At 36.4% G+C, this 27,939-nt stretch overlaps 1 protein-coding gene and 1 pseudogene across 1 annotated transcript; one reads left to right on the top strand and one right to left on the bottom strand.

Moving 5' to 3' along the window:
- The first annotated feature begins 317 nt into the window (after nt 1–317).
- LOC127872479 (small conductance calcium-activated potassium channel protein-like) lies at nt 318–2,347 on the top strand (annotated as a pseudogene).
- A 12,044-nt stretch (nt 2,348–14,391) lies between these two features.
- LOC127872478 (small conductance calcium-activated potassium channel protein-like) lies at nt 14,392–26,372 on the bottom strand. Its single transcript, XM_052415812.1, has 2 exons — nt 26,316–26,372; nt 14,392–18,597 (listed from the first exon to the last, which is right to left on the bottom strand). The coding sequence occupies exons 1-2, from the start codon at nt 26,370–26,372 to the stop codon at nt 17,194–17,196; spliced, it is 1,461 nt and encodes a 486-aa protein (XP_052271772.1). The 3' UTR covers nt 14,392–17,193.
- Between the last annotated feature and the right edge of the window lie 1,567 nt (nt 26,373–27,939).

Raw genomic sequence — 27,939 nt, 5'->3', positions numbered from 1 at the left:
ATCGACATTCGATTTCTGACAGACACATATGCTTCGATGCATAATGTATACCAATTATGATACCGGGTCCCTCATAGATAACCCTTTTCTCAAAGCTTTACAAGTGATGTATGACACCTCGTTTCCTATTAGTCATAATGGAGCAACATGCATATAATAAAAAATGCTAGAGAGATTGATTTAATGGCGAGATAAATACTGGCTAATAGATCCTAGCGACTTACTGATGTATATAGTGTTGGTCACGGTATATTCAATATCAAGTAAACTGTTCTTAATCCACAAGACTCTAAAACGTCTTGGAAAATGAGGTAGAAATGAGACACTCCGTGAAAGATTTGACACCACTCTGGGGTCAAATAGTATAGGCTTCAGGCACGTATTCGGAAAGCTTATTAAGGGAGACCTATGACATTAACTGACATTCATACAATTGCTTAGGTCTGTGACAATATATTGTTTAGAATTTTAACGTAAATACTTTTCGAACAAGTAAATATTTGTAACACAATTAATAATTGATAAGCAAAACACATACAGTTAATGAAATCTACACTTATATGACGATAATACAAGTGTTGAAAACATCCATGAAAGCTGGAATATCAGTTGCAGAGAGCTGAAAACAATCTATTCTGCACAACAATAGAAAATCTCCTTTAAACAATTCACGTTATCATCTGAAAAATAAAAGAAGCCAGTCGAAAATGAATTATTTTACAATACTAGTATTATACTTTTCATTTAATAAATCGTTTAAAAATTACAGAACACGATGGGTGTTAGCAACGTCGTAGAAGATGCGTTGAGTCCTCTGTTTAAGGAGAGCAAAGGCAACCGCTATGTTGACAAACGGGATAGCGTTCACAGGCTCCCGGCGATGGAGGCACCTTTGACATCACGAGTCGCTACGACAACATCGGGTACAAGCTTCATATCCGAAACGTGCTCATCAACCGACGTCGGATGATTGTCAACGTGGAAAATGCGATGGCCCTCCTCGGGATAGCGTTAATGCTTGTCTAGACGGAGTTAATCATTCACGGCGTGTTCACAAAAACCGACAACGGCTCAATAATTATCAAATCAATGATCACCGTAAGTACGATGGCGTTACTCGTTGCTATAGTGATATACCACGTGATATGTGTCCAGATTCAGATGACTGACAACAGCTGAGAGAACTGGCGACTGGCGATGAACTTTCCGGTCAGCTACTTGAGAATTTTATTCGAGCTCCTTATTTTCTCCATTCACCCACTCCCTGTCGACATCGAAATACCCTCGTACGGCGTTGATGGCGAATACAGAATGCAAATTCATTGTTGTTCACCACCGACTTCTCACCGACACGTCCACGCAAAGCCTCGGTGCTCTAAACAAGGCGAAAATAGACACTGCGTTCGTCTTCAGAGCCCTAATGTCGACAATACCCGGAACGATGCTGATATCTATTATGTTCGCGATTTCAATAATCGACAGTTTGGGCGTTGAGAACTTGTGAAATATTTTACCCCCCCCCCCCCCCCCCGACTCGCCGGGAAGCAGCTACCTTAACTCGATGTAGCTGACGGCAATAACATTCTTGACCATCGGTTATGGTGATATCTATCACAGCACGTACTGTGGGCGATTTGTTTCCGAGTAAATGGGTATCCTGGGGGTTGGAACCACCGCTTTGATTGGTGCAGTCATTGCACAGAAACTTAGACTATCCCGCTCGAAGAAGTACGTTCACAATTTTGTTTCCCGCGTCAAGCTCGACAAAATACGAAAAAACGCCGCTTCGGACGTTATTAAATACGCGTTAACGCTATGGCGGATGAAACGTCGAGGCGTTTCAGCTGGTTGTCAACGAGAGAATTCTACGGGAAGCTCTTGCAGTCTATTAACACGATGCGAGAGGCAAAGAACGAGAAAATGACAATCGGTGAAAACTCCGTCGGTGTAAATGAAGTGGCTAAATCGGTAAATGACGTTTTTGAGATCGATTAGCAAATACAGGGAAAACAAACTAGTTTACAGAATAAAGTCATAAGCATGGAGGACAAAATGAAAAGAATCGACGAAAAGCTAGACTTGTTGCTAGGCAAGCATTGGCCTTGGCAGTCAATGTTGAACTAGCTATAGACTGGATTAAGAAACTAGATGATGTAGGTGGTATTAGAAGGATAATTAGTGAAAAGTAGTGAATGAAAAATGTAGTTATGTACCATGATCATTCAAATATTGCATATCGTTTTATAAGTGGCAAATGCCAAGCGAATAACAATACACGTAGTTAGTTGAGAAGTAGTTGACATGTGACAGTTTAATACATTATGTTAAATAAATTAATTATAAACGTCTTAGCTTTACATCACAATCGAGTCAATTTAAATGCTACACGAAATAATAATTATTTTTTTTACAATTTTCATCAACGGCCATGAACACACAACTCTAGCCACATTTTATAGTTTCCTAACACAATATATAATATCATGTTCTATAACGCTCAACATATGACCCAGCTGGTGCAGCTCTTGAATTTAATTTAATTATTTCAACGAGTTTACCAATCGTGATATATCGACAATCTCCGGAATCCTCCGTAAGATTGATATACTATAAACCGTCTGCTGATCCAGAATGCGATTTAACGACATCCTTCAAAGCTGGAATCAACAACATTATGCATATAGGTACATATGTACAAGGACACGGCTTCATTGATACGATACACGGGTACAGCTATCACATCCTCGACCTTGGGAATATAAATGTGCGCACAAATATCAACTTTGCTAAGAAGAGACTTTCTTTATACATAAAATATCATAAAAGCGGAAAGTGTCGACCCTGATTAGTTTGTGCGAACTGCACAGTCTTATCTGGGACGACAGTTAATGTACATGCATTTAACCCGTTTTCAAAGAGCACGGCCCATATAAAATAGCTAAATACGCATATAATGCAATTCATTTTCACCAATGCAAAGACTTAAAAACTGTTATGTTAAGATAACCTTTGACATAATGTGGAAGAAAATGTTTTTTATGTTCCTAGTTAAAATGTAGACATAGTAATAAGAAACTGGGGATATAAGCATGTAACAATAATCAGGGTGAAAGATCACGTGACTTCGTTGGGTCCCCCTTTTAACTTTTTTTCTTTAGAATTTCAACTAGTGCATAAAATATAGACTTTAATGCTGCTTATGGCAATGTGAAATACATCATAATTACTTTATTTAACAAGCCTGTGTTCTTGTTCAAATTTCTATTTGTACTACACGGTTATGCTTCACGCAACTTGAAATTTTGTCACCGATTTCAAACGCATTCAAGGATTTATTCTTATATCTTAAGATATCGACACAAACTGCAAGAACAACTGTCTTTTATGCACTTAATATTTTTGCAAGTGTATTTCAATACCTTGAGATATTTGCAAAAACAATTCATAACGGTGTGGTCACATTCGGTCCAGCCCTTGTGTTAACCCATGAAAACCCCGATGATTCTGCACCCTGAATACATACATTACCCTGCCTGTATTATAACTACCTTTCAATATGAGACATTACGAGATGTGCATAATTAAAGTTTTCTTTCATTCATATAATTTTCCGATTTCGATTCCATCATCGCATAAGTGTTTTTATAAACTCTTTCAAAAAATTTGCACGTGTTATAAATTACACCACTGCATGTTGCATTCCTTTGCAATGATCGCATGTTTTTATCATGCATCAGTATGATTATAAATGTACCATAGTAATATGTCAGAATTTGTTATTTAAATATAATCAGTTATGACAACGTTTTTATAAATTAAGTATTATCCATATGTGTTTGAGACTTATGTTTCACTTCATTATGTCAATAATAAATGTATACTGATTACGTTATGTGACTTAAAATAAGATCATAAACAAGTGTGATTATAAAGAGAATATTACCGGTATTCAATTTAAACACAGAAGGATTGTGGAAGCGATTAGTGAGAAGTTTTTGTAAAATCTTTGTAAAACCATTGGGAAGCTAAAATAGACCAAAAAAGCGAAGTTTTCAAGATAATTAATCTCATCGTACGTAATTATATTCCGCCTGTTGATAGTTAATATAACATAAGTCTATCACTCGGTAACAACTAACAACAATGTGTATGATTGAGTCGCGTGCAGTTGTGGATTCTCCTCTAAAAAAATCAGATGAGGGACACTATTGCAGTCAACATCGCTCTCTGGATCTGCAGACGATTTATTGCTTATTATTACAGACGAGTCCGGCGATAGCCGATGTATCACGGTCGTCAAAATTGGTCAAAAGTACACACAAAACTCTTTAGCGACAGAGTGAGCCTTCACAACGAGGCCGTCGTGAATACATATTTTCCATGGACGCCGTTTCCAGACAAACAAGCGTTTAATAACAAGACTTGTAAATCAACTCCTGTCAAAGGTGAAATCACAGACGGTTCCCAGAGAAGTTCAATGGCGTGAAGAGATTAAATCGAAAAAAAAAATGCGTAGGAAATATTTTTCTTTACGCTGAACCAAATCAGGCAATATCTGAGATCTTCACATTTCCAAAGAAATCGACATTGCTTGGCACGGTCAAAGATTGGAAACTTATTTCGGTAAAGCTTATTAAGTCTTTGAAGTAAAAATTGGTTTTACTCTTTAAAATGCACACATCGAATTTATTAAGTAGTATTTACTAACCTTGAATTGTTCAACATTATTTCGTCTCTCCTGTTCAAATGCCAATCAAGCATATCAATGAAGAAAATGTGAGAAATTCTTTCCCAGTTTTTACAGTATTAAAATATACTTAAAAAACTGCGTTGTGAAAATGGGTTTTAATGCATGTGCGTAAAATGTCATCACATATTAGCCTGTGCAGTCCGTCCAGCCTTATCAGGGACGCACGACGCCTAAACTTGATTTTTGCTAATAATAGACTTTCTTGAAACGAATAATATCATAAAAGCGGGAAGTGTCGTCCCTTATGAGCCTGTGCGGACTGCACAGGCTAATCTGGGACGACACTTAACACACATGCAGTAAACGCCTATTTCACAGAGCATGGCCCATATCGTATTTTTAACCCAAAAGATTTGTTTATGTGTATTTTTACTTAAATGTGAGGTAAGGGTGCCCTAAAACCGATTTCGACCCCCCCCCCCCCGCCAAGTATATGATTAGAATTAACCTTTCCAAGCAGATTATGACCCTGTTTTAGTTATTTGCGCTGTTGTTGCCATGTGTTTGTATCCCTTCTTAAATTAATAGCAATTGGTCGCGTGTCGTAAATGAAGGATCTTGCACCGTTTCCGTTTCCCAGTAGTTACGGCACTCGCCAACGTAGCATTAGGTTCGAGGCTCGCACGGGGCACGATTTGACGTGGCCGGTTTCGTTACTAAGCAGGTAGTTAAATCAAGGGGCATCGATTTCTTTCCTGCCAGGCGTTGGTGAAGAAGACATGCAACGGCAGGATACATTTCCGTCGGTAAAGGTGCCCCATCTATCTCCACGCAGAGTTGTCTCTCCTTGCTCTCACATACAATCTCTGTCATCACAAGAAAATCCTACCAGATTTGGTAGGATTTTATTTTTTGTTGTTGAAGTATTATATGAAGAAAAGTAGTATCATTTTCTTTATATTTTGAAAATCGTGTATAAGTTTAGGTTTATTATACAAAATCAATTAGCTAAATAAAAAAAACAGCGGTAAAATTGTAGCACCACGTGGCTAAGCTATTATCGCGTGGTTGGTTACGAGGGCCGGGATTAATTCCAGCTATGCTGGTTCCAGTCAATGCTCTGCCTGGAGGTTGGTGCCCCATAAGTCAAATGTGGTTGGCTTGTAATCGCGAGGGGTGAGACTAAAATAAACCTACAAGTTCTACTGTGCAGCTATGGTCACTTTATATTTGCTTCATATAGCTCCAATTAACAATCAATTTACGATACGTTTCTCTCTAGTTATAGAATGTAAATTCAATCAATAAGCTATCAACCGACTTCTTAACAGCGAATACTTAGAAGTAATTCAGCACTTAAGTGAATTAGTCCGTTACAACGCTGGGAATTTTCTATATCCCGTGCTTCCATTATCAACGGATCTTCGGTAGAGCAACCGTAGTTTTCGCGCATATAGCGAAGAAAAGTAACAAGTGTATGGCTAATTCATATCCTGTATTCTACATCAATGTGTGCGGATAATATGACGGGACACGCTATATTGACACGATTTTATGATTGACAATTCATGTAGCGGATGCTCTAGTTACATACTGCACGCTATGGACTTAAAGGCCCAGTCTCACTATGATGCCGGCGGAGCCCCGGTGCGTGATCCGGCATCTACCGGGATGAACCGGGGCTTTACCGGGATGAACCGAGGCTCCACCGGGATGAACCAGGGACGACCGGGAACAAACGGGGCTCCACCGGGAAAGTATAACAATGTTTAATACCTCCGGAAGTCACCGGGAAGGACCGGCAACGACTGGCGTGGCACCGGGAACAACCGAGACGGCACAGGGAACAACCGGGACGGCACCGTAGCTCCACCGGGGCACATACAGACCCCGGCAGAGCTACGGCAACCCTCTTGCGGAGACCCGTTGAATGCCGGCAGAGTCTCGATTTAGCTACGGCACATAAGTAAACCGGCGCTCTGCCGGGACGCCACCGGCATTCGCGGGGCTCCGCCGGGGCATTACCGGCGATGACCGGGGTTAAACCGGGGCCTTTCCGTAGCTCTGCCGGGGTCTGATGCCGGTATAGCCACGGTGAGTGCCGGCGGAGTTACGGTATACCGGGGCTCTGTCGGGGCTCTACCGGGACGCTGCCGGCTTTCACCGGGGCTCAACCGGGGCATTACCGGCGACAACCGGGATAAACCGTAGCCAGTCCGGGGTTGACTGGGACTCTGCTGGGAAATAGTGTGACCGCGTTAAAATTCTCAACGAATCATACCGGTACGTGCCGGTCGACCGGTGTTATCAAACCGGGATGAACCGGGGCTTTACCGGCAATAGTGAGACTTTGGCTTTAGACACTTACACCATACTGTCATATTCGATTAATAGTCACACCAACACAGTGCCGTATTAAAGCGAGATTATACGATTTTGTCAAATATTTATTAATTTATACAAAATGTGTAAAAAAAACTTAGTAAACATATATTTTAATATAAATTAAAATAAAATTTAAGAATAACATGTGTCCAAAAATGCGTAATAAGCCAGATATTTAATTCTGAAATCGAAATAGGCTGTACAGTCGAATTCGCCAGCATGTAAATCATGCATGTACGATGTGAATCTAAATTTAGTTAACGGTTCACTTTAAATTCCTGCAACGATATATATTCATACGACACACGAACACTAACTAAAAAGAGGAATGCTTCAGTTATTGTAGGAAAATATGTACGAAATATTATTGTCACAATGGGCTCGGGGCGCTATTTTTTCTTTGCTGCATTTTATGAAATTCGTCTTCAATGTATAATTTTTCTTGCTTATTATGTGTTATTGTAACATATTTTATCAATATATAACAATTTAATGCATATAAAAAATCGTATAATCTCGCTTTGAAAGAACTTTTACGAAAATAAATGCAATGTACACAATAAATATAATATAATGCAAAGAAGTGAAACTCCAGCTGCTGGAGTAAGCATTGCAGCGCAATATGAATTGGTATGTGTAAGATGGTCCAACAACATAGGCTTATTAAATAAAGTAATTCTGATGTACTTCACGCTGACATAAGCAGCATAAACACTGTTTGTATGCACTAGTTGAAATTCGTAAGAAAATTTGTTATACAATTTTATTTGAAATAAAGCACCAGTATCGTAACCGTTGTCACAGGTGGATAGCGTGTTGCTATGATGTTAATTAGTGAAAACATCATTTTGAATGATAAATAATCATATTATAACGAAAAATTAAATTTTATGGAAAAAAATTCACTATCAATATATTTGATAGTGAATTTTTTTTTCATAAAATTTAATTTTTCGTTATAATATGATTATTTATCATTCAAAATGATGTTTTCACTAATTAATATCATAGCCACACGCTAACCACCTGTGACCGTTGTATTAACATCCATTAAAGTTAAATGGGGGAACCCAACAAAGTCACGTGATGTCAATAATGGTATGCCTCTATGGTTATTTTCGTCATTTACACTGCTCTATTTGTGTGCAAAGGTACAACGTCAACGGAGCCATCACATCAAGAAGTTTGAAAATAACCACTATGAAATATTTTGTGTGAAAAAAATGTCTTGGATGAAAAACATCATTACCGGTAATATGCAGGGCTCCACTTTCATACGGATGCAGTTCCTTTCATAGCTTTATTAATTTGTTATATGGTAATGGGCATGTTTAGTTCATGAAACTTAACACTAAATTCGATTCGCCCATACCTTTCCAAGAAAACATCATCATCATATGAGGAAAATATGACGCTGATATTTGAGCTACTGACATCCGCATTACCCAAGACACGCCGTCTCCTTATTGTGGTCATAAGTGGCGAGTAAATTTTACTACATAAAGTTTATCCCGCAACACGTCAAAATAACCGATGGAACCCAGTAGTTTGTCACATCGATTGTTAGCATTTCGTGGTCATGTTCAGGCAAAATGGAACAGTTATTCTCTCTCATAACGCGACACATTATATTTTGTTGTATTTTTTCCAAACATATTGGAAAACACAACCTGTTTTTAAACCATATCCTGATTAGGCCACTTTAACTCAGAAACAGTCTTGATATCAAACACAAGCAACAGCAAATACAGGTTTGCAATGAATATATAGAACACATTAAACACATGTAAGAATTATATGTCAATGTTTTTTAACTCAATGACATTAGTTTCAACTTTAAATGTGTGTAGTTCGTTCAATACCGTGTCAATTTATCAAGGTGCATGTCACTTAGGTTACATAAAAGTCGAGTTATTAACCTGAAACGCTTTTAAGAAAAGTCCGTCAATAAATAGTGAACAGATTTCAGAATTTTGTTAATAGATGTTGTTGGAAGTAATGCTATGTTGTTATATATTTAAAATATAAGCGTTAACTAAAATAATGAGTCATTGCAAAATGAAATGCCATAGAAACCATTAGCATTTATTCCTGGTAATACGGTGTCCTAAATGGGTTTGGTCAGCACATAAGGTAGTCGTGAAGACTCGGCGATGACATGTTAATAAACTCTGACAAACACACGCGCCCTAAAGGAGCAGAAGGGGATATTGGTGATACATTCTATTACGCGTAATCTATTACGCGGACTAGGGAGACGGAAAACTACAACGGGCGAGGCATGGTATGGTATTGCGCAAGGGGGGGGGGGGTTAGAGGGTTAGGGTTAGGGTTTGGGTTAGTGTTAGGGGTCGGGTTAGGGTTTGGGTAAGCCTAAACCCAACCCTAACCCTAACCCGACCCCTAACCCTAACCCTTACCCTAACTCTTTTTTTGGGGTTATCACCCCTGACCATGCCTCGCCCGTTGTAGTTTTCCGTCTCCCTAGTTTTCCGTCTCCCCGCGGACTAGCTATTACTAATTTACCAATGCTCTGATTTTTTCACCAATTGCTCCAGCCTGCAAACGCTTTACCTATCGATTCCACTCCTACTTATCAAATATTTCCTATGCCACTTCATCCCATTTTTTTTGCAACCGAACGATGTTAAACTAAATGACTCTTTGCAGTGCAAATAGGCGAAATATAGTCATCAATTAAGATAGCATTCGGCGAAGAATTATGTATGCATAAGGCGCGCAACGTGTAGTGGGCACATGGTGCGGCATCGTCTTTTACCCTTCACCACTTAGAAACGTATTTTTTACGCATCTGTAGTCCCTTAGAGAGTTAAATTTAATTAAAGACCTTTCTTACTAGATTCAAGTTTAAATGGTTTCATTTCCAACCCTTACATACTGATGCGCAGCTAACAGCATAAAACCTTAACAGACTGCAAGTTACGCTCAGTCTGTTCTGGGTTTATGCTGTTTGCACATAGTCATTTTCACTTTGCCTCTGAGTGGGAAAGGGTAAACTTATGATTCAGGTGGGATTTTATCTGGAAACATGTTTTTATAATCAATAATTGAAATTACGAGTTTTAGAATATCGGACTTTACAAAAATGGACTTTCGAAACATAGGGCCTTCGAGGCACCTGAGCAACGATAAGGTGGAATGTTGTTGTATCAAATAGTACTACTGTTATATATAAAGGCTTAATTTTGAAAGCCACACACATTGAAATGAAATACATGTTAATCAATACATATAGATGCGATTTGAAAGTGTGCAAAATTGTTATTAAATATATAGCCTAATTAGCAAGTACCGGTAATTTATGTATTATTTTTCAAACGGTACTGCTTTTAAAACCGAACGCAAAAAATACGGATTTCTACCTTGTTACCATCAGATATATTCTAATTGGCATATATAAATTTAAATCTATAGCATAGTTAATAGCAACTAAATTATTATTTTTCAAACGGAACCGCTTTTAAAACCGAAAGTAGGATTTCTAGACGTATTCATCCATTTCGACAAACGCGATTATTTTAAGTTTTAAAGCGCAAAAAGACGGATTTCTACCTTGTAACCACCAGATATATTCTAATTGGCATAGATAAAATGTGTTTCTTATTTATACTTAAATTTATTATTCCAAATAAGCTGTTTGGGTTTAAATATTAACCTAAGCCCCTTTTAATAATTCTCTTTCGTGAATTCCGTGTGGGACTTCTGGAAGTCAGTACCTTTTTGCAGAAGTGGATTATGTCAGGAAACGCAATGGAGCTAATATTTTTTTACCGATGATAGTACAAATCTGAGTATTTTAACTTCTTTACGTCGTTTCCTTTGCAACAAAGTAGCGTAGTTTACAGAAAAAAGCGTCGTTAATTCGTATGTTTTTGTTAAAACGGGTTACTTATTGATTTTATTTCAAACTCGGTCACAATATAATTAATCGAGTAGTTTAACATCTCTTATCTTCTCTTCATTCATTAAAACAGGTTAGCGTTTCACATGTATTTTCTCCTTTTAGACCGTGCTCTGTGAAAAGAGGGTTTAATGCATGTGCGTAAAGTGTCGTCCCAGATTAGCCTGTGCAGTCCGCACAGGCTAATGAGGGACGACACTTTCCGCTTTTATGATTTTTTTTCGTTTTAAGAAAGTTTATTCTTGGCAAAAATCCAGTTTAGTCTGAAAGTGTCGTCCCTGATTAGTTTGTGCGGAGTGCACAAGCTAAATTGACATGACGCCTTATCTATGATCGCTCCGCCCACTAGAATTGATCCACCAATCAGCGATCGATTAATCGGGCGCACTCGTTAGCAACGACCTGTCCGCCATTTTCTAGACAAGCTACATGTTTAGGTTCACTTTTATTCCAACGAGTTTCTTTTATTTTCCTCTTTAAAAAAACGATTAAAAATGGTTAAACGGTGTCAATGGGGATTATGTTACTCGGACAATCGATATCCTGAAAGATTAGTTGGTGACATTTAATTTATATCGTTTCCAAAGCCGAAAAGAGATCTTGAGAAGTGTAAGAGATGTATAAATACATGCGGTCGTCACCACGAACAACTGAACGTCAACACTGTCAAAGACAATTATAATATATTTTTATCGGATATACTAGCAGATTTAAATAGTTTATGTTATCGATCTGATTAACACATAATATTTCACTTTTTTAAAATAGTTTTATCAGTTACTAGGGCAGAAGCGAGGTTCATCTGCATTACTTAAAGAGAAATAAAACCCAGCATGAAGCCTAATTCATGCTGTGTTTTATTACTCTGATAGTAATGCACTTAATTGAAATCATACATGTTATTTGAAGGTGACATGTGATATATTATCTTATTATCGGTATCTACACATTTGCACTCATGTGGTGTCACCAATAAACGCTTGTAATCCACACTATATAGGAGCTCGAATGCATAGATCTCATTTTTAAACGAGTTTCGTTTATTTTGTTTGGATTAAAAAACGGAAATGAAATATGGCAAAAACGGTGTAAAAAGGGTCAATGCAACTCTGGCATTTGGTATCCAGAAAGATAAGTTAGATGAATTAAATTTATACCATTTCCAAAGCGGCAATGCGGTCTTGACAAGGGCGAGTGGAAGCTTCAAGACTTACCGAGATCCCCTTTATAGAACATTAATTTATTTCACAAACTTGAAATTTCATATAAGCAATAACTAAGCATTATTAAGTATGTATTATGTCACGTGTGCATGTAAAATAATTGAGAATTTTGGTACCCAATTCGTGTAACTTTACGAAATCCCCGTTAAAAATCGCGTTTCTGTGTGTGTCAGAAACCATAGGGACCGTTAAGTAAAAATATTCTATTATACTACATATATATACAAGGGATACAACTGTGAAAATTCCTGCACACAACCATGGTGTAAACAATAGCGAAAAATTTGCTTCCAAACGCAATAAATACACCAATTAAACTGTATTACAACAGCCAAGACATTTATCTTTCAGAAAATAATACACTTGGCAATAAAGTACAAGCTTTTCATTGAACTAAGAGAGAAAGTTTCATTCAAAATGCTCAAAAATCCTTACTTGGACAGAGGTGTGCACAGCTGAAAACTGAGTTTCTAGAAGTAATTTTCGTATTGTTATAAAGCTCTTTTGCTGGTACATATTCCTTGGATAGTTTTTTTTCATAGTAAAATAGAACATAATTACTATTTAGTGAGCATATTTTGCTAGAAATTCATATCAATCTGCTTCAATTTCACAATGAAAATGTTTTACTTTCATTTTGGATAGTTCACATGTATTACTAACATGCGATTTGATTGGTTGAAATTCCACTGCAGTAATAAATCCAGCCATTCACGTTCCACGTAACATTACCTGACAAATTGCATACAAATCCTTGAAGATAGTAGAAATGTAAACAAAATTAATATTTACGGTGTTTTACATATATGCAGTTACATGCAATTATGGAAGGTGTCTACTTTGATTAATAAAGTGTCTATGGATAATAAAACAAGGTAAAATTTGCTCAACTTCTCTGTAATTATTAAATTATGAAACAAAATGTGTCAAAGTGGGCGTGCACACCTGTGTCGCATTTCGAAAAGTTTACCGTTTTTCATGAAACTTTCGTTTCAAACACAACTATGAACACTTTTACTGCTATAAACATAGTTATTATCTGATAGATAAATGTCTGAGCTGTTGTTATACAGTTTTTTGTGTGTAATTTTTGCTTTTGGAATCGATTGTTTTGCTATTGTTCAGACCATGATGTTGTGCAGGAAATTTGACAGTTGTATCCCTTGTATATATGTATATAGTATAATAGAGTATTTTTTACCTAACGATCCCTGTGTCAGAAACAAGTGAAAACCATTTTGCTATTATTTTAATAAAGACGCATCGATAAATGCTTTTGTATAAGTTATTATTACTGATATTAGTTAACCAATAAATGCGGTAACTTCGGGGAAGTCGGTTCCTGCGCGAGCGTCTGATATTGGTAGCCTTATAAATTTATAATAGCCTGACCGTATTCCATTTCGTACAACGCTAATTTTATATCAGACAATGTCCAAACTTACTGTGTTGTTTTTGCGCTTTAAATTATAGTGATTGATAAATGTTCCATAAGCAATGTTTAATATGATTAATATCACTTTTATACGCAATTACATGTAAGATTGAGGTACCCACCCGGCGTCAGAAAGCGCGTTAAACTTCACCGAATATCCAGTTATAAAGCGCTATTTCGTGTCAAATACACGGGTAGGGGGGGGGGATGTTTCGGTAATAATTTTGTAAATAACACGGGTAAATACCGGTGAAGTGTTAATTTATTGCAAATACCACCATTACACGTAATAACGGGTTCGATTTCGGTAGGCGCGCAAGCGTTTGAGAGCGTGTTTAATGTACCGATTTACCCGTTATAAATAGCTGATGTTCTCTTAAATCGTATATTTTTTGCATTTGCAGAATAACTAAATGGCATCAACCTCTTTACAAGTGTAATATGGTGTTAAACAAGTCCATAAAATCATCCGGAATATGCAGTCTATAGGCAAAGAAGCCATTTTGGTGTTAGCTTGTCTAGGTTTTCTTCCCGCTGAGCCACGTGATTAAGTGGGCGGAGCGATCACTGATAAGGCGTCATGTCAATTGGGACTACACTGTACGCACATGCCTTAAACACTCTTTTCACAGAGCTCGGCCCATCTATATGGGATTCTACTTAAATTAAATGCCATCCTCAAAGCACTGCTTAATATAAAAGAAAACCACAGCCTTTTACGCCTAAACGTATTATTTTATTTTTTCAAATAAATAGGATATAAGAAATACCCTATTTCATAGTCAGATACTACACACAGCTAAGAATTTTGCTGCACCATGTTATAATATGGGCCGTGCTCTGTGAAAAAAAGGAGTTTACTGCATGTGCGTTAGGTGTCGTCACAGATTAGCATGTGCAGTGCACACAGACTTATCAGGGACGACACTTTCCGCCTAAACATGATTATGTTAAGAAGAGACTTTCTTGAAACAACAAATATCATATACCGGGTCAGCGGAAAGGATCGTCCCTGATTCGCCTGTGCTGACTGCAGAGGCTTACCTGTGACGACACTTTAAGCACATGCATTAAATTCCCTTTTCACAGAGCACGGTCCATATTTATTTTGGCATGTGAGTGGACTATTTAACACAAAATATACGGTGATAATTAACAGAATACATTATGATGATGATAACTCCATTTATCAGTATCTGCACAAAGACATTACGAAAAATCTATAGATAATAAATCGTTAGAATAACCACGTGTAAATATTGTATTTGAGCCGTGCTCTGTAGGAGGGGGTTTAATGCATGTGCGTAAAGTGTGCGGACTGCACAGGCTAATCTGGGACGACACTTTACGCACATATGCACTAAGCACACTGTTTACAGAGCGCAGCTCATTATATACACGCGTTCACATTCATTTGGCGTGTTTGCTCGTCAGGTTACTTTTAAAATCACGCTTGATAATAAAAATGTTATAATTTAAAGTAACATACCGTAATCTCGAAATATTTATTTTTGTAAATTTCAATTAAAATAATAGTCTTAAACCCTAGGAAGTATTACTTAATACATAAAACGTCGTCATAACTGCTTATCTTTCAATAACAACTTCTGACAAATAATCATGGTACATTTATAACCATATGGGTGCATTATGAAACATGTAAAGGTTGCAAACGAACGCATCATATGAGTCGTGTTCTGAGAAAACTGGGCATAATGCATGTGCGTAAAGTGTCATCCCAGATAGGGACGACACTTTCCGCCTCAACTTGTTTTTCGGTAAGGAGGGACTCAAAATTCCTTAAAAGCGTAAATTGTCGTCCCTGATTAGCCTGTGCGAACTGCACAGGCTAAACTGGGATGACACTTTACGCACATGCATTAAGCCCAGTTTTCTCAGAACGCGACGCATATATTGGTGTCGTTCATTATGAGCGGAAACTTTTTGAAAATAATTATAAAAATAACTGATGTTAAAATGGAAAAAAATGGATCTATCGAAAGGGAAAAGTAAGAAACGATGAAATAACACGTTTGAATGACGCACTTGTATAGGGCTTATGTTGATATGCAGTTATTAAACAAGCAGGTGGATGTAGCCATTATTGATGCCTGCAATTATTTCCTGCTATTTTCTGTCATTTCTATGTCTACATATAGCCAGAAACATAAAAGCACAGCCTTCAACGCTACATCCGGCTAATGTTAACTGAACAAACAGTTCGAAAGTCGATGCATTGGTTGAAATGCATTTCATGACTGTCTTCTTCAACTACTACCGTTTTATTTTGAGTTGATTTTAGTATTAATGACATACATATGTGTTACCTCGGCCAAGGAGTACAAGAGGATGAGAAAGCAGTATTGATCATTGTGAGCAATAAAGGGGCATTTTCACGTTTCGGTAAATTGACAATATTGAAAAAAAAATGTTTCAGATTCGCAAATTTTCGATTTAGTTATGATATTTGTGAGGAAACAGTAATATTGAACATTTACCAGGCTCTAAAATAGCCATTTTATGCATCTTTTGACGATTTAAAAACCTGAAAATTATAAAGCGTTGCAACGAGAAACGATTGAATAATTTTGAGAGTTCTGTTGTTGTCGTTAACTTTTGTGAAACTACGAGGATTTCTTATATTAAGTATAAAATACATATCAGATTGTACAAGGAAGGATGGCCTAGTGGTGAAAGTGGGAGGCTTCATGCTCCAGAACTCCATGGGTCAATGGTTCGAGCCCTGCTGAATGTTACTTTTTTTCTTTCTATAATTTTATTCCTCATTTTTTTACTGGAGCTTTTTAGATCCAATGTTTGCATTTGTTAATATAAAGCATTTAATGACAAACTTCAAAACATGCCAAACTCTGTGAAAAGGCCATCTTAGGTACCCACGTTTAAATAGCTGTACCGAATTAATGAATCCTCGTCCATGTTAATATATGCAGGTACCAACTAATGCAATGACATTTTAAACACTTCAAATAAATGTTCTTTTCACTATTTCTTGTATCTTTAAAATATCCTCCATTGTGAAGTTTAAATAAGCCGTGAGAATAAATAAATTTGTATTAAAATGAACCGTGCTCTGTGAAAAATGGTTTAATGCATGAGCGTAAAGTGTCGTTCTTGATGAGCCTGTGCATGCCGCACAGGCTAATCTGGGACAACACTTTCCGCTTACATGATATTTTCTCTTCTTTGCAAAAATAAAATTTAGGCAGAAATTGTCGTCCCTGATAAGCATGTGCGTACTGCACAGGCTAATCTGGGATGACACTTTACGCACATTCATTTGACAGAGCTCGGCCCAAATTTATTTAGCTGTCAAATGCGATTACCTCTCAACTTACTACATGTATTTTTATACGCGAGACATTTGTTACTAATAAAATGACATGCAGTACATGGATGATTATGTTAAAATAAATAAATACTTGTTTTTTCACTTATTTTCACTAATTACTTCCTATAACCACCTACATCATCTAGTTTCTAAATCCAGTCTATAGCTAGTTGACATTCACTTCCACGATCATTGCTTGCCTAGCAACAAGTCTAGTTTTTCGTCGATTCTTTTCATTTTGTCCTCCATGCTTATGACTTTATTCTGTAAACTAGTCTGTTCTCCTTGTATTTGCTCAACTATCTCAAAAACGTCATTTACCGATTTAGCCACTTCAATGACACCGACGGAATTTTCACCTATCGTCATTTTCTCGTTCTTGGCCTCTCGCATCGTGTAAATAGACTGCAAGAGCTTCCCGTAGACATGTGTCCGGTGATTTCCACCAATGACGCCTTGACGTTTCATCCGCCATAGCGTTAACGCGTATTTAATTACGTCCGAAGCGGCGTTTTTGCGTATTTTGTCGAGCTGGACGCGAGAAACAAAATTGTGAACGTATTTCTCTGGGCGGGACTGTTCAAGTTTCTGTGCAAGGACTGCCACAAGCAAAGCGGTGGTTCCAACCCCCATGAGACCCGTTAACACGGAAACAAATCGCCCACAGTACGTGCTGGGATAGATATCACCATAACCGATGGTCAAGAATGTGATTGCCGTCAGCCACATCGAGTTAAGGTAGCTGCTTTCCGGCGAGCCGGGGGAGTAAAATATTTCGCAAGTTCTCAACGCCCAACTGTCGATTATTAAAATGGCGAACATTATGGATATCAGCATCGTTCCGGGTATTGTCGACATGAGGGCTCTGAAGACGAACGCAGTGTCTATTTTCACCTTGTTCAGGGCACCGAGGCTTTGCGTGGATGTGTCGGTGAGAAGTCGGTGGTGAACAACAGTGAAATGGCAAACTATGTATAGTCTTGCGAGCATTAAAATAGAAAAAATGGCGTCCAAGGACACCATTCTGTACTCTCCATTCACGCCGTAAGAGGGTATTTCGATGTCGACAGGGATAGGGTGAATAGAGCAAATAAGTAGTTCGAATAAAATCGTCAAGTAGCTGACCGGAAAGTTCATCGCCAGTCGCCAGTCCTCCCAGCTATTATCGGTCATCTGAATCTGGACTCCTATCACGTGGTATATCACAATAGCAACGAGTAACGCCACCGTACTTACGGTGATCATTGATTTGATAATGATAGAACCGGCGTCGGATTTTGTAAACACGCCGCGAATAAACAGCTCCGTCTCAAAAAGCATTAACGCTATCCCGAGGAGGGCCGTCGCAAATTCCACGTTGACGATCATCCGGCGGCGGTTAATGAGCACTTTTCGTCTGCCAAGCTTGTACCCAATGTTGTCGTAGCGACTCGTGATGCCAAAGGTGCCGCCGGCGCCGGGAGCCTGTGAGCCGACGGCGCTGTCCGTGGAGACGCTGTCTTGGTTGTCCACGTAGCGGTTGTATTTGCCGTTGCTCTTGGTTACGAGGGGAATTCCCGGATCTTCTACGACTGTGCTACCACCCATCTTATTCTGAAATTTTAAAAGGACATTTATTAAATGTTAAGCTGTATAATGTAAAAAAAATCATTTTCGGAATTTTGCTTTTTTTCTCGATTACAGGATAATGTAATTGAAATGCCAACCGCGCGGGTAATTGATCGTTTAAGAATTCGGTACTTTTTTCTTATCGTCGCAAAATCAAATGCATGTGTAAATAGACATTAGCTGGTTATTTCATTGTTTTAAGGTCCACTTTTTTTCTGAATATATTTGTTCATCCCTTCTAACCGATATTTCCGCTATCATAAATGTTTTCAATACATTGACTTGTATTGACGTCATTCAATTACAATTGAATTGCTTAAAAACGCGTGCGTATGACGTACTCTGATTAAATGTGCTGTCGAGATGCTATTATTACTACAGAAAATATACCTTAAACACACGCTTTTAACTTAATTAAATTTTAATTTCTTCAATACCAAACATGTTTCGATCCTAGCTCACATCAGTAGTATCAATATAAACAAACACAGGATATGACGTCAACGTCATAAATAACGTAATGTCGTGTGGCGAGATATAAATATTTAAGAAATAGTAAACCCCACTGAGGTCCCTATGGCATTATAGTGACCAGCCAGGCAGCCACAAACCGTATATGGACCGAAGTCGTTGGCTGAGGTCCATATACAGTTTTTGGCTGCCTGGCTGGTCACTATAATGCCATTGGGACCGAAGTGGAGTTTATTATTTCTTATATTACACCGAAGAGCGTCCCCTGTATCATTGTAAAGTGTTGTGCCGGCTTTCCGTAGTTTTATTTTTCATGCAAGTGAATGCGCAAACGATGACGTATATCGTGTGACGTAGTTTCTCTGCTGAAACATTCCAGTTGGAACTAAATTCTCTGGATGTTAAGGCATCGAACGAATGCAAAACGTATTTCGGATTGTGTGTTTATCATCCATAATGAAGGTCTTAACTTCGACAGGAATACAATAAAATAGTGTGATTTAAAATAAATTTCGATAAAGGGATGGATGAATAGAAAATGGAAGTGAATATCGTTTCGACTTTATTGTTATAAAAATTGGATTAACGATGGCATTGAGGTAAGCGTGTCGTTTATTCTAAATTAAGTTTTTTTTAACTCTTTGTAAAGCTGATATACAGTAGTGTCAAAGCTGTTCAATAAAACGCTTTAACACAGTGCACATTTAGACCTAGTATTGTGTAACCCCGAACGGTCCATATACAAAAAAATAGTGACCGGTCCATATACTCTTAGCCTAGGTTTCTCAATCGCATTTTACAGACTGAAACCGGTCATATAGATATAGAAGGACCAATATCTCTGAGGTGTAATATAACTAAATATATATTTTTCATATATTTGATGGCCGATATGCTGTTCTAAATTTCTAATACGTATCGCTCATTCAATGTGGTCGAGTTGATTGGCATGTGAAATACTTTTAACAAAGCTTGTTGAACTTATCCTCCCTTTAAAATTGTTTTAATATCGCTCTTAATTCAAATGGTACGGCATGACATTTTTGTGTGACAAAAGAGATTATTGAGTGATGTGACTGTAGAAGTGCCAGACATCGCACCTGTACATAAACAATGTAGATGGATCTTAAAGTGTAACGACAGCAGCAAACATGCACACTTTCTGCGTTGTTGAAGTACTAATCAGCAAATACAAGTTCAAGGCAATTATTCAAAATGTTCCTTAACGAATATCTTAAATAATATTGAAGTAAACATTAAGCACATAAAGCGATCACATATTTTTAGTGTTTACTTGTTCAAAACATAATCATGTGATAACTCTAAACAAACAATTGCCAAAGACCCGATACAGTTTATGACTGAAAACAAGTGTCTTAGGTTTCCTATAGAATGTTTTGTGAAAACGGGCCAGGAGCCTACATTATTTGAGTCGCGTTCAGAAAAATGGGCATAATGCATGTGCGTAAAGTGTCGTCCAGATAAGTCTGTGCAATCCGCACAGGCTAATCAGATACGAAACTTTCCGCCTAAATTTGATTTTTGCTAAGAAGAGACTTCATTTAAACTAAAAATGTCATAGAAGCGGAGAGTGTCGTCCCTGATTAGCCTGTGTGGATTGCAAAGGCTAATCTGGGACGACACGTTACGCACATGCATTATGCCCATTTTTCTCAGAACACGACACATTTGATCCTAGAGTGGTGTCAAATATTTCACGGATTTCGCGTCTCCTTCTGACCCATAAGTTATCAAGACAATTCACGTCTCGCGAGTTTTGAACTTTTGCAGAATATCCTGCGACCCATATCGATAAATGTCCAAGTCAGTAAATATCAGGCCCAAAGAAATGCGGCGTGTGATATTGATATAATGACAGACCTGAGCGTTGAGTCTTTAAAGTGCAAATGTACAGGCCAATAGTCTAAATAACTATTAAATTTTTTGCCAACTATTGATTGTATTAGTATTGTCACTCTCTATATTATACAATTCAGTCGTATTAACACGCAGTTTTGTAAAACTATGAATATCAATACATGTTTTTGATTAAATTAGTTAAGAATGTACAACTATTTCCTACGTTAAATGCTTTTCATATTGCTGTGCACTGTACGAACTAAGGGATCATTTTGTATAGCTTGAACGTATTTTTTACACAAATAAAAAAGGAGTTGTTTCAAACTCAATTACATAAGCTTCGCCGATTTTTAATACGGTTCTAACATTTTAAGTTCAATGAAATATAAATATTGGAGCATTAAATCCAAAAGTCCTATCATGGACCAGCCCTCCGTTTAACGAGGCTACTTACGCCATTTTTAACCCATTTATGCCTGGTGGACTCTCCCTAAATTGGATCAATATATTTCCAAAATAAGGGATTTCTAGTATATTTATTTCTATATTTAGAATATTTCTTACAGAAATTCCTTTAAATTTTTAAAAAAAGTAATCTACAACTGGGTTTGAACCACTGACCCTTGGAGTCATGGAGTAAAAGTATGAACGATTTAGACCACTCGGCCATCCGCGCTCACGCAATGTGAAAAGTATTTTATACTTTATATACGCAATCCGCGTAGTTTCACAAAATATAACGACAACAACAGAACTCTCCAAATTATTCAATCGTTTCGCGTTGCAACGCTTTATAATTTTCAGGTTTTTAAATCATCAAAAGATGCATATATTGGCTATTTTAGAGCTTGGTAAATGTTCAGTATTACGGTTTCCCCACAAATATCATAACTAAACCGAAAATTTGCGAATCTGAAACAACTTTTTTAAAATTTTGTCAATTTACCAAAACGTGAAAAGGCCCCTTTAAGGGTTCAGAATTGTTCATACATAGGGATGACCAGTATTTATTACAAAATCATGTTCAGAAAGAGCAAAGTCGTTTTTTTCTTCTGTTTTGATGTAGTCCATGGCAAACAGCGTAGACCCAGATGAGATCTAATAATATAGGGATCATCCATGGTTGCGTCATTTTTGTCTTTTTATCTAACAATGACCGCTTTCTAAGAGAAGCACCTAAACAGCTACATTATGTAGCTTTTAAGGTGCTTGTCTTGGAAAGCGGCCATTGTTAGACAAAAAGACAAAAATGACGCAACCAATTGCCATTCGTGACCGACACTATATATTAGTTGCTCAATGGAATCGATTTGCAGGCAATTATCTCGCCATTAAATCAATCTCTCTTCCATTTTCCTATTATTTTGCCCCATTGTGATTGATAGCAACGAAATTGACATAAACCTCTTCATCGTTACAGATTGATACAATTGTAATCTACTAGGTGCTCTTTTCCCTAAATGGCATATATAATGCATTACCGCATATGTTCCCGTCAGATATCGAATGTCGATCTATCCTACTTGGTGTCAATTAGCAAGGCTTTCCGTGGACTCTGTTTGACCGTGTAGTCTATCAAATATGAAGTAAAATGGCATTTCGAATCATCATTTTTTTTATTTTATAATAGTGAAAAGAATAATAAACAAAGACGGTTTGAGTCAAAGAATAGTAATGTTGCTCATAGTTCGTTAATTGTTGAAAAAGGTGACTGCTTTTTTAGTTTCACGTCACACCTATCCCAGAGGTATGACAAAATAAGAAAATGACGTCGACTCTGGGATTGTATAAAGAACGGTTTCAGTACATGTATTTGTGTTTTCAAAGAATATGCACTTTTTTTTTTAACAATGCACTTAGGAAACGGATACATATTGGCGTTTTGCTGATTAGATAAAACGATCCGTAAAGATAGATGGTATGCTCATGTTTGGTCATCAAAACTATGCGGATTCGATATGAATGTTAAAATAAAGCGATGATATTAAATGAATAATGAACGCATTTACAGTAAAAACATGTGTCCATTTTTTTCGGTTGTGTATATCACAGCATGCGCATATTAAATACTCATTAATTCTATAGGGAAATTGAGCTTTACAGTGTTTCATGCGTTGTGTACGCGTATTTTTTCAATATTTATGTGCATAGTTTATCGAAAAATGAACAACACAAAATTCATAATTCTGTAATTCGTTAACAAAAAGTAAATGGAGATGTTATTGAATTGTCGTATTAAAAATATTGATAACAAATATTTAGACCAAACATTCTTACACCCACTAATCACGACATCTGCTTGTGATACACGACGACGATCTATAATTTGTACCACGTGTTCTGTTATTAAAAGATCTTCAAATCTCGAGATTAAAACTTTGTTATGTGTACATTTTGAAATACTTGAAAACCACTTCAAACATACATGTCCTTGCATTCACAGTTCCAATGCTTTATACCGCTCTAATATCATCATTTAATATGTAATAATTCTTTGTCTGTATTGCCCTGTTTAGTTTTGGTTAATTGTCGCTTCCATAAAAAGCACCCAGTGGATGGTGACACTAATTCATCTCCTGTTTATATTTTATAGTCAAATTATTCTTAGATATAAAGCTGTTATATTCAACTAACGCGAAATGCTAATGAGTGAGTTCTATGGCTTGAAAGAAAGATATTTAAATGAAACGTCCGTGTTTCTAGTACACACTATGATGATTATAATGTGATATTATGTACTATATTTTAAAAGAAATATTGTTCTTTACAGCTTTTCGGCAGTTGAAATCTCTTCACCGGACATTTGTTTGCACGTTAATTGCTTAAAAATGGCAATACATACAGTCGAAACCCCATGTCTCAAACTCGCAATGACCGGCAAGACAAGTCAAAGTCATCCGAACTTCGAGTCAAACGCTTGAATATAATATGTATACTTACATAAGTCTGCAACAGATTCGAATTTGCAATGGAAGAGTATGCACCATCCTAAACTCCGTACTACTTTCTGCTATGAATTAATAACAACCTAACACCTACTTATATTGTTACTAATAAATATTTAAAAGTCGTGTACATAGTTTGCTCACATCAATTCAATAACGATGGAGTTGATGCTAATTTTCAACAGCTGTGACATCAATTAAATTGTAATCAAGCGCTCATAAGCTATTTAAAGCTTTATTCAAATCGAAGTAAGAATTTTGGGCGGGACTGAAAATCACTTCGAGCCATCCGATAATTCGACCATCTCGAATTCGAGCCAGACAACAGAAGTTTATATCAATATTTGCAATAAAAACTTGGTGCTTCGAGGAGACTTTAAGCAAACTGGAAATTCGTGGAAAGCGAGTTCGTGTCATCGGGTTTAGACAGTAAATACTTTGGGTTAAGTATTCTGTTTTCTGGTACCAGTTCTTTATGCAGCTCTTTTAAAGATAGCAGAGTTCGCTTAATGTTTCGCTATTTTTGTGAATGGTACATTTATCTTCTTGAGTTGATTCAATCATCATGCAAAGATTGAATTTTATTTTTTAAGTTACCATTTGTATAAAGTGTTTATTTGCACTGTTAATATAAACAAAGTTAACTTCGGTATAAATTTGGAAGCTCTACTGTTACGACTAACAAAGTTACCCTCTGTCTAATTAAGTGGCTGTACTTTTAAAGGGGCCTTTTCACAGATTTTGGCACATTTTGAAGTTTGTCATTAAATGCTTTATATTGATTCATGTAAACATTGGATCTTAAAAGCTCCAGTACAAAATCGAGAATAAAATAAAAAAAAGGAAAAAAAAGTAGCCGGTACCAGGGCTTGAACCAGTGACCCCCGTAGTCCTGGATTTAGACTGAAATAAAAGCGCATTAGCCCTCTCGGCAATTCCGCCAGCAATACACTGTTTAAGTATTTTGTACCTTATAAAAAAAATAAGCAAGCTTCGTAGTTTCGTAAATTTAAACGACAACAACAGAACTCTCCAAATTATTCAATCGTTTCGCGTTGCAACGCTTTATAATTTTTAGGTTTTCAAATCGTCATAAGATACATATAATGGCTATATTGGACTATGGTAAATGTTCAGTAATACTGTTTCCTCACAAATATCATAACTATAACGAAAATTTGCGAATCTGAAACAACTTTTTTCAATTTTGTCAATTTACCAAACCGTGAAAAGATCTCTTTAAAATTGACACAGTTTTCTCGGTTTACATAATAGCTGTACAGTTATTTTAAGATGAAAAAGTCCTTCTGATCCCATATAATAAGACAAATCACAAACATACATACAATCTTAAAATTTACTGATTAAATTAAATCTACATAGTTAAATACCTTTTGTGCTATAACTTTGTTGGTTTCGAATTGGAAAGCTTTTAAGTCGAATGTAAAGAAATATATAAATCTAAGTGGGAAATACGCACAGCTTCAATCTGATCGTTTTTATATTTTCATGTGCTGGTCAAATCAGACATACTGAACGGTATGCTATTCTCAAAACGGAAATCATTTATAGTTAGCATTAAATATTTATCAATATGGCCAGTTGCTACACATTTAAGTGCAATATGGTATGCTTCCATTATTCATACTTCGACAGTGAACACGAATGTGTCGTCATTATAATGTAGACAATTACACATACAATATTATAGCTCTAGGTGTTTGTTTTATATGTTTGTGAACATCCTGAACAATGTAAACATTCAACAAATGGTTATCCATTGCGTAAATCTTGATGTTAATGTTGGCAATGGTAATCATATTTGCAAAAACTCACACACAAAAAAACAAATGATTTACACGCATTTTTAGTAAAGAATATATTACATTTCTTTGACCAAACAGTGACCAGTATCTTAAAAGTAATCAATACACTAATTAAGAGTACACGGTGTTATACGAAACGAATATGTTAATATACGATATATATTTGGGTACGTGTATATGTAGTTGTTTCAAACTCGATAATTCTTTATGGTTAAAGTGGAATACCAATGATACATAGCTACAGTCATAAGACTTAAAGTTACCAACATGTCTGTCTATGCGAAAGAATATGCAATAGCCTTCTTAAAATGACACAATAAATAGAGTCGTGTTCTGACAAAACTGGGCATAATGCGTATGCGTAAAGTGTCGTCCCAGATTAGCCTATGCAGTCCGCACCGGCTAATCAGGGACGACACTTCCCACTTTTATTACATTTTTCGTTTAAATGAAGTCTCTTCTTAGCAAAAATCTAATTTAGGCGGAAAGTGTCGTCCCTGATTAGTCTGTGCGGACTGCACAGGCTCATCTGGGACGACACTTTACGCACATGCATTTTGCCCAGTTTTCTCAGAACGCGATTCAATAGATTGCTACTTACAATAAAGTCAACCGCAATCTGTTTTATTCTAAGACGCTTGTCCTGGAACTTATCCATAGTATCGTGTGTGTTTGTTTATTTTTGCTAAACTGTCACTTGTAGCACACAAATTCTAAAGGATTTGTAGGTTCATAAGCCTTGGTATAGTCCGTTGACTTCTCACCTGTTCAAAGCACGAATGTTTAATGCCATATTCACACCCTGTACTAGGTTCGGTGATATCTGGTTAACGTACTTTAAGTTCGTTATAGAAAATACATCGTATATGTAGGCATATTAAGTCCAACAGTATTTTCTACCTGCACCCCTTAGGGTGGAAAAGCGTCTAGAGGTATGATAATGCCAGTAAGATATTTATCGCAGTGTCGAGTCCTAACCTCAACACAAAATCACAGATATTTTTTTTTAAATTGTGGTACAAACCATTTTATTGATAGCTGTAAACCTATGATATTTGTATGTTGCTTTTCTCGATGTTTGCTTTTAACCATTTGCAAACATACTTAACATACAATTAACCACTACAAATACGAAAGGTTTTTTTCATTTACGTGTTTCATTCCGATTGCTTTTCACACACTTTAAAAAATATGAAGAATAGGTGTACGTATATTATAATCAATATATTAAAAATGGTAGACAAACAACTTAAATACATAATTATGTTTCGGTATTTAAACAAAACCGATTTGTTCGTCAAAAGAGTTTTGTGTTTTGAATATGTGAATGGTTAAACATTAAAGTAGCTTAAACACACGATCGCGTCATTTTGCAAAAACAAATACATATCTCATATGTAACCATAACTTTTTTTATCTCCATTTATAAACTAGTTTAACGTAACCTATACTATATTTTTTTTGTTGCTTTCATATATAAGTACTACCATGATATGTCAGAGCAACACATGCATATTTAATAGCACCTTGGAAAATAAATTCTTCCTCCTGTTCTGACGTCGTTCAAGGATGGGCAAGGAGGATAATTGCGTGTCGTTAAGTACTATATATCTATATGTATTTTCCATATACAATTTATATTGTGAACTATAAAGTGTTTTAGTATTAAGTTTATAAAATATTGTCCAATGATTAAAATATTATGACAGTGTATGATGAAAAACGCAGTGTTTTTATACAATAACGAAGTGAGTGTAAATTGTAAACTAAAAGATATTTAAAAATAATTATATTCTCTTCTTAATATTATTCCATATATTATTTATATTGTGAAATATAAAATGTTTAAGTATTAAGTTTATAAAAGATTTTCCAATGATTAAATATTATGACAGTGTATGATGAAAAACGCAGTGTTTTATACAATAACGAAGTGAGTGTAAATTGTAAACTTAAAAAATATTTATATATATATTTTCTTATTAATATTATTAATATTTTATTGTTTATACTTCACAAATCTTTATATTATTTATCTACTCGTTCTAATTATTGGTCACTTATTGCATTGACCTCCATTTTATCTAATTGCCAAGTCACTTACTTTCTTATAACACGACAAAATACTATGACTACCGTCAATGTTTTGGGATTTCTATCAATGCAAACTTAACAACTCCGCTATGGCACATTTTAGTCCTCACTTTACCTCCGCACATACACAT

Source organism: Dreissena polymorpha, chromosome 3 (assembly GCF_020536995.1).
Source record: "Dreissena polymorpha isolate Duluth1 chromosome 3, UMN_Dpol_1.0, whole genome shotgun sequence".
Taxonomy (NCBI): domain Eukaryota; kingdom Metazoa; phylum Mollusca; class Bivalvia; order Myida; family Dreissenidae; genus Dreissena; species Dreissena polymorpha.
This window is presented reverse-complemented; position numbering and strand designations above follow the sequence as displayed.